Below are 9,184 nucleotides of genomic sequence, written 5' to 3'. Positions count from 1 at the left end.
TTTGAAAAAAAAAAAAGAACGAACAAACAAAGAAAAGAAGTGATAAATTAAGAACGTACACAGAACGGACTTTCTCGCCTATTGACTTTCTCCCTTATCGATTTTTTTTACCTTAACCGATAATGTTCAAATTATTATCGTGTAAAATTTTCTTTTGCTTGATTACTACATATGATATAACTTATTTACAATTTTTTCGTAGATTTACGATCTATGTTAATGCATATCATAACGATAACGCCCGAAATTTATTCTTTGATGTATTTGATATGAAACAATAAGTAGTCGCAAATATACGGAATCGTTCGTTGTGATAAAATTTGACAGTATCCTAAAATAGTTCATATCGTGACGAACCTTTGTTCGTCATTTTCGTACAAATATTTAAATATTTGCATATACCGAATGAAAGTCAACGGGAAGAAGAAAGTCCGTGAATGATCCAACTCCTTTGAAATAAAAAAAGAAAAAAAAAAAAAATACCATAGGAAAAAAAGAAAAAAGAGAAAAAAAAAAGAAAAAAAATTTACAAAAAAAAAAAAAAACAAAACAAAAAAAAAGAAAGCAAACAAAAAAGAAACAAAAAAAGAATGAATTCCGCATCATGCCTGCCTCGAACGCCTTTAGATTCCGTATCCTTAAAAACAAATTTAGCCCTAGTATTATCCTAGTAAGTTCTTGTTTGCGACCAGAGGTGTTGTTCGTGATCTCTTCGTTTCGATACGAAAGACTTCTCTTTTTCTTTTCTCTCCCACTGATCTGTCGATCAATTACAAGAGGACAAAAAAAGGAAAAAAAAAAAAGAAAAAAAAAGAAAGAAAAGTTACGGAAACGTGTGTAAAGTGATATGTAATTGGTAAAAGGAAATTTTAAAAATTTTTATGTAAAATTTTCTAAACCTCTGCTCGTAATAAACAGGAGACAACCCCCATAGCACATCCCCGTATATACATAATATATATATATATATATATATATATATATATATATATATTGTATATATATATATAGTACCGTAGTCCAAAGCTCTAAAGCACAGCTAAAAGAGCTTAAGACCTGCACGAACCCTGCAGGAGCCCAGCCACAGGACGATTGGTCATAACTGCAGGATGATATATATATATATATATAACCGATGTTATTTTAGTGGTTGTTGCCCGCATGAATGATCCGAACGATCGTGGTGATATCGTTCACTCGAATCTATGATATCTACCACTCTAAAGATATTACCCTCTCATATTCCTTAACCCAACCCTTACGAAATCTCCTAACAAAATTCGCTTCGATTATATTTCACAGCGCTTTTGTCTAGTGTCGGCTCTTAATAGCGTCTTGCAAAAGCGAAAGCGTGCGTTCGTGTGAATGAGCGTGTGTTAAAATGTTCTCTCTCTCTCTCTCTCTCTCTCTCTCTCTCTTTCTTTCTATCTCTCTCTCTCTCTCTCTCTCTCTTTTTTTCTCTCTTTTTTTCTCTCTTTTTTTCTCTCTTTTTCCTCTCTGTCTCTCTTATTTTTTCGATGTTTCTTTTGAAAATTATTTTTAATTCGCTATTTTTATTCTTTTACTTTGTTTTTCCTCGAATCGATAATTGTAGGTTCGCTTTTGTGTTTTTCTACCCCCCTACCCCTCCCCCAAACCTTTTCCGCCCTTTCGATAAGAAAGCATATCCAATTATTAATTTTTCTTTTGTCATCCGAATGTATATCATCCTCATGGCGATAGAGAAAGAAATCATTTCAAACGAGATAATGAAATATGTATTTTCTGTTTGTTATCCTCGACGATATTCTTTATTTTGTTGTTTTTCTTTTTTTTTCTTTTTTTCTTTTTTGTTCTCACGAAAAGAAAAAGAAGTGAATAAAAACTTGGTTGACGATTTACTTATTTTTTCTTTTTTCTTTTTTTTTTTTTCTTTTTCTTTTTCTTTTTCTTTTTTTATTATGGTTCGTACTCCCGCGCGGAAGATTTATAATATTAATTTATCTTTCGTCTTTCCTCATTGATTTCGTCCATAATTCTTCCTAAGTTTGTACGAATGATATCTGGTTGAATATAAATGTCTCGGAAGAGCTAGCCTAGCTAAGCGCATGCGTATATTATCTATGTAAATCGTACGTCACTACTCTATAGTCACGGATGATACGGAATTCTCCATTCATCGCTACAACATATCTATCTTCTAACATCAGGTACCTAAAAGGATACGTACTAATTATCGTATTGTCGATTAACATTCAGAATTCTTATTAAATAATCTAAATAGTTTTAAAAACTTTTCGATCTATTTTTATAATCTCTTTCTATATCTATCTACCTATTTATCTATCTATTTTTATCTATATTTACTCTCCTCTATTTCTTGTGCTTGCTCACTATCCATCTCTCTTTTTCTCTCTATCTCTCTATCTGTCTATCTATATCTATCTATCTGTATCTCTCTCTCTCTCTCTCTCCCTGTCTCTCTCTCTCTCTCTCTCTCTCTCTTTCTCTCTCTTTCTCTCCTAGTATCTATAGTTCTTCCTATCTTCCTTATCTCTTTCTCTTTTTCTCTCTTTCACTTTTTAATAAAAATTTTCTCTCTTTTTATCGTTATTCAGCGCTTTCAAGTTACTTTATAAATGGCTCGAAGACAACGTTTTTTTGTTTTTTTTTACCATATTTCTTCGCATGCTCGAAATATCGATCTCTCGCAAAGGTGCTAACACGAAGTGTCTGAGGAAAAAAAAAAGAAAAGAAAAGAAAGGAAAGAAAAAAAATGTCTCCGTTGAGAAAAGCCTCGTCAATTATTTAAACAATTGTCAATTGATTTGCGAGGGAACTTTTGAAAAGATGATACTTTTTCAATTTATTACAAAAAAAAAAAAAGAAAAAGAAAAAAGTATCTCTCTTTCGGACTTCATACGTACACTTGGCAATTTTACTCAAATATACCGATAAATACCAGTTCGATGGAAGAAATACACGAAAGGTAAGCTCAGGTAAATCTGAAAGCCATTTATAAGTAACGTAATCGTTTCGCATAAACATTCTATTAGAATGCATTTCGTCTGAGTTTAAGAAAAAAAAAAAAAAAAGAAAAAACAAGAAAAAAAAGAAAAAAGAAAAAAAAACGAAAATAAGAAAAAAAGAAGAAACGAAAAGAGAAAGGAAAAAACGAAAAAAGACTAAAAAAAAAAAAAAAAAAAAAAAAAAAAGAGAAAATTTAACGTACGAAGAATAATGCGAAACGAGGGCGCTTTTTTTTATTCAACTTTTTTACATACTTCTAATCTCACTCGAAATCTTCCGGACCGATTGGACGAGTGGGGTAAAAAAAAAAAAAAAAAAGAAAAGAATAAAAAAGAAAAGGTAGTAGGTAAGAGTTTTCAGACTCTTCTTTTTCTAATCCTTTTTACAAACTTTTTTCTATTGTATATATATATATGTGTATTTTTACTATAATTCTTTTAATATCATACTTTTCTATCTACTCTTCTATCTCTATTGAACTTTCCCTTTTCCATTTTCTCTCTTTTTTCTATCTTACCTTTTTAATATGTCTACATATTTATAATATCATAAAATACACACATTTACACACATACATACACACACACACACAAAGAGACACGCTTTATACACACATCTTTACTTTATAGTTCAAACAGAATATATCTCACGTACACGTAGACACGAGACTAAGATACTACTCAGATCAGTCATTTCTTTTTCTCTTCTTTTTTTTTTTTTTTTTTCCAGGAAACTACTATCGTAAAACTATCCCATGTATTTCTAACGTATTTTTCTCTGTCGATATTTAGGGGCGTACCATCGAAAAGTCCAACGCTCACTCATAGTCCTACGATGTATGGTGACGCTCTAAATGCCAACCTCCAGGTAACTATTAACAATTAGACTATTTTTTATTCTAATATTTAAAATTTCAAATAAAACTATAGTTAATTATTAATATTAACGATTAAAAATTAAAATCCAAAGTCTAAAGAAATTTTTATAATAATATTATATTATTTCTATTTAAATAATTATCAAAGGGATAATATAATAGAAAAATTATACTATTGTCACAATTGTCATGAGAAACTATGCTAAGTTTATTATTAAATATTAATATGTTCTAATTTCACGATCCACATACATGTAAGGGTTAAAATAAACGTGACGTATATGTCACTACGGCAATTAGGTATAATGATTTGTAAGTCCAATAGTAATTTAAAAAAAAAAAAAAAATGATTGTTTCTTCTTTACTATTTTGGAAATAAAGTCGAGCCTTACGCCGCGTACATACACATAAAAATGGATGAACGACAGATGTGAAAATAAATTCTAAGCCTACCGAAGACATCTTTATAGCCATCTAAACTGCAAATCAAAGAAACATTGATTATTGCTTCTTCCCTCTCGTAAGCACTTTTCGATCGTATTTCGAAGAGACTCGAGAAGATTTCGTTCATGTGTTTGCCCGTGTATGTCCACGTGTGTATCCATGTATTTGTATACGCGCGCGTGTGTGTGTGTGTGTGTGTGTGTGTGACGAATGCATCTATAAAAAAATCAGCGAAAGCACAAGAGGCATCGATAACTAACCGTCTAATGCAATTTGAGTATTTCCAGGCTGCACTCGGGGAATCTAATATGGGATTTTTAAATAACTCGATGTGTACGTCGACAGCAACGAGCCCGGATAAAGAGCACGTCTTGTCTCACAACGATCTAATGTAAGTAAGCTCATCGTAATCGTCTATTTAAACTGATAAAATAAGATATAAACGTGGCAAATATCGAAAACGTTAATTTTAAATATTCGAATTTTCTATTTAAAAAAAAAAATTAATATCCGATTAAATTCTAATCTTATTATAATCTTATTATACACATTTTTATATCAAATTGATTATTTTCCATTCGAATCTTATAAAATATTTGATAACGTTGTGCTAATTCAAGCGATATCGTAAAGCACGGATAGAAATTAAAAAATTTGAAGTTATATAAAATTATTTGAGAGGATATAGAAAGAAAAGAAAATATTAAAAAAATACAAGGATGTGCAAGATATATATATATATATATATATATATATATATATATATATGTATGTATATGTGTGTATGTATGTATGTATCGAAATGATCTAATTATTACGATGATGTCGTTAAATCGAGAACAGGTCGCCACTGGATGAACCAGCAGTGCACATAAAGCAGGAAGGGCAAAGCCCGGAGGGTGGTAAGCTAACGAGATTAATAAAACGCGAGATGCTGGATGGGCCAACGGAACAGGAGGCGGAAGAGGATCAGGTGGACGAGAGAGAATATCCAGAAAGTCACGAGCACGATTCGGGACAGGACGAGGATATTGCAGAGGACCTGTCGATGGCACCGGACATAATGAGCCCGGAGGATCAGATCGAGGCGTAGTATCGTTCGGCTCGAGCCCGATAGGAGGACGGTACCGTGTCAGGCTGTCTCGTTCGAGTTCGAGGACGAACGAGTTTTCAAAGGAGGTGGAAGAAAAGGGTAAAGGAGGTGGAAGGAGATGGGGAAGGAGCTGGAGGAGGTGGAAAAGAAGAGAACGTGAAAAAGGACGAGTCTTTCGCGGTCAAATTAAATCGTGCCGTTGGAAGAAAATCGAACGAAGTAATAAATAGGATCAATGGGACGAACGAAGGGACATACGAAGGACCGTCGGAGATTCGTTCGTTCACCTCTTCCTATGAAACCCCTCGAATCATCATATCCGAGCCGCGACGTCTCAGGAGCGGCTACACTTCGAGACGTAAAAGAGAGAGATGAAGAAGATGAAGAAGAAGAACGAACGAACGAACGAACGAACGAAAGAAAAAAAGAAGAAGGAGAAGAAAAAGAAGAAGAAGAAGAAGAAGAAGAAGAAGAAGAAGTAGAAGAAGGAGGAAGAAAAGAAGAAGAAGAAGAAGAGGAGGAAGAAGAAAAAGTGGAAAAAAAGAAAGAAGAAAAGAGGAAAAAAAAGATTAGAGAGAGAGAGAGAGAGAGAGAGCGAAATGCGTGGAAAGTTAGCAGGAACAGACCACGCTGTGCTATCCATATCCTTACTCAAGCAATTGCGAACAACGATGTCACGTTTTCATTTCTCTCCCATTGTATTTCCTTTTACGAAGTCGCGGTTATCATCTATATACATATATATATATATATATATATATACATATATATATATCTATATATGTGTGTGTATATATATGAGTGTATATATATATATATATGTATATATAAACATACATATATATATATAATCATCTCTCTCATGTACATTGCATTAGGATTATAAAGAAAGGATGAAAAGAGACCGATATAGAGAAACGAATCCTCCAGTGGCTCCTTCTTTCTCTTGAATCTTTTTATTTCTTTTTTTTATCTCGTTATTTCTTTTATTATTATTATTATTATTATTATTATTATTATTATTATTATTATTATTACTACTATTATTACTATTATTATTATTATTATTATTATTATTATTATTATTATTATTATTATTATTATTATTGTTATTATTGTTATTATTATTATTATTTTCTTTTTTTTCTTTTCTTTTCTTTTCTTCTAATACATACTTCGAATTTTTCATTTCCGTGCGCGCGCATCTTTCGAACTTTCTACAAAGCACATATATTACATACGATTACCTATTACAAACTCATACTCGATTTTATATTCGATCGACGAACGATCGAAGGAGGAAAGTTAAACGAATGAAAGAGAATCTTTTGATCGACGATCTAAACACGAATTTTCTGTTGACAATTTGTAGATATAATATATTGGAGAATCTCGAGAAAAGTGACGAGGACAACAATGACGATGACGACGACGACGATGACAACGACGATTACGATTATGTGCTACTCGATCGATGTGATTGGTCCGATTTTTCAAAAATCGTATTAGTAGAAGATAAATCGAAGTTTTTCGCGTTCTTTTTCTTTTTATATATATATATATATATATTTTTTTTTCTTCTTTTTTTTCTTTCTTTCTTTTGTTTCTTCCCATTTACAACCACAATATTATTATCGAGAAGGCCAAAGATTTATTTGCATTTCTTTTTCTTTTCTTTTTTCTTTTTTTTCTTTTTTCTTTTTACTCTTTGCTTTTTATTTTACAAAATAATCCATTGACGAATAGACCTTTATAAACTTTTTTCAAAAGACGCGACGTTTTAACATCTAAACATCGAACTTTCGTCCTTCGTCGTTGTCACGTATAAACTTGTAGAACAAGATACTCGTAAATAGTCGCAAGAGTTTTTAATCGTAGAAAAAAAAAATAAATAAATAAATAATAGTAATAATAATAAGAGAAAGAACGAGCTACTTCACGAGGAAAGAATGAGATAAAGAGAGAGATAGAGACACGCGCGCGCGCAAATACATACACGCACATAAAATACACATGCGCACACAGACACACACACACACACACAGACACACATACAACATATACACGCACATACCCGAGCTCGATTAGAAGAAGGAAGTAACGATTAGTAATCGCTGGGTGTAGAAATCGGAATCGATCGAATGCTCGAGCGTATCGGTGGTTTACGACAAAACTCTATAAATAATGGAACAAAAAAAGTAAAAAAAAAAAAAAAACGATATACAATTCAAAGTACTATGTATGATGCATATACATAATATTATATATATAACGGCGTATACGTATCGGAATTAATCAATGAAAATTAGATGTCGATCCTCCCCCGTCCACTCCTAGTCCTCCCTTTATTATCATAGAGGAAATTGCAAGAAAAAAAACCCCGTGAAAAATCGTGCTCCATTTAAGAAAAAAAAAAATAAATAAATAAAATGAAAAAAAAAACAATATGAAATAAACTCATCATCTTCCGAGACGCTCGTCCGCGTCGAGAGAGTTTTAGCGATCGAATAAGAAAGGAATGAAAAAACCGACCCTTTTCTTTCTTTTTTTTCGTTTGGGCCTTTTCGAAGGGCCCTAAATCGTCTGGCTCCATTTACATCGTTATCATCGATTTTAAAAATCCCGAATAGTAAGAGCCTAAATCGAAAAACAAGCTTTGTTTTTCTCGAAAGATCTCGCTTTTCTTCGTATTAAAAATCGATTCAATTTTTTATAAACACACACACACACACCCACACACATATATATATATATATATATATATATATATATATATATGTACATTTTTGTTAATGCTCGAACGAATATTTCTAGAATATATCTCTTTGCATTTATAATTTGCCATATTTATTCTCTTTTTATTCATAGAATTTAACAATTAGTTCGCTTAAGCTTTTTTCTTCTCGCTCATTCTTTTTTGTTTTTATTTTATTATTTCTTTTTTTCTTGTTCTTTTTTCTCTTTCTTTCTTTTTTTGTTTTTGTTTGGACAAATCAAAAATGAAAAGAAGAAAGGTACGAGGAGGGGCGCGTTTCTTTCGTTAAATTCGGGCTTCAATAAAAGGGTCAGGTTTTTTTTGACGAGCTTTAAAAGTCCGGTGCCGCTTTCATTGGGCTCGCTTTCACGATTAGTTATTGTACTATTATTATTATTATTATTATTATTATTATTATTATTATTATTATTATTATTATTATTATTATTATCATCATTATTATCATTATTATTATTATTATTATTATTATTATTATTATTATTATTATTGTTATTATTATTATTATTATTACCATCATTATCATTATTAATAATAATAATAATTATTATTATTATTATGATTATTATTTTAATATTAATTTATAATTTAAGTCTACATGTAGTGTGTATAATGGATTTAAGGACTTGATATATATAATATAGAAGACTCTCTTGTACATAGTTTAAATGATTAAAAAAAAAAAAAAAAAAAGGGAAAAAAAATAAGTAAGGATAAAAAACATTGTCGAGGCATTAGGGATTTGCGAATACATATTGTGAACGAATTATTTTAATCGACAGCGTCGTATAATTATAAATCTGAACGTTGCTCGAATCCCCGTCTGCATTTAATTCCGATTCGAAGTCTCGTATTTCGCGAATAAGAATAAGAATAAGAATAAGAATAAGAATAAGAATAAGAATAAGAAAAATAAGAAGAAGAAGAATAAGAAGAAAAAGAAGAAGGAGAAGGAGGAGGAGAAGGAGAAGAAGAAGAAGAAGAAGAA

General features: G+C 31.2%; 1 protein-coding gene across 18 annotated transcripts in view; it reads left to right on the top strand.

Annotated features, from left to right (window-relative positions):
- Nucleotides 1-6,486, top strand: part of LOC124424309 (forkhead box protein P1) — a 292,117-nt gene extending 285,631 nt beyond the window's left edge. For 12 of the 18 annotated variants that reach the window (XM_046963165.1, XM_046963174.1, XM_046963175.1 and 9 more), the window contains 3 exons: nucleotides 3,801-3,876; nucleotides 4,609-4,721; nucleotides 5,174-6,486. In XM_046963165.1, the coding sequence (XP_046819121.1) occupies nucleotides 3,801-3,876; nucleotides 4,609-4,721; nucleotides 5,174-5,423 (439 nt within the window). In that variant the 3' untranslated portion in view covers nucleotides 5,424-6,486. Of the gene's footprint in view, nucleotides 1-2,130; nucleotides 2,190-3,800; nucleotides 3,877-4,608; nucleotides 4,722-5,173 lie in introns of those variants that run through there. The other 6 variants (XM_046963176.1, XM_046963166.1, XM_046963171.1 and 3 more) reach the window with 4 other exon arrangements.
- The last annotated feature ends 2,698 nt before the right edge of the window (nucleotides 6,487-9,184 follow it).

Source organism: Vespa crabro, chromosome 5, assembly GCF_910589235.1.
Source record: "Vespa crabro chromosome 5, iyVesCrab1.2, whole genome shotgun sequence".
NCBI classification, from domain to species: Eukaryota; Metazoa; Arthropoda; class Insecta; order Hymenoptera; family Vespidae; genus Vespa; species Vespa crabro.
The sequence above is the reverse complement of the archived record's forward strand: the minus strand, read 5'-3'. Positions and strand labels throughout refer to the sequence as shown.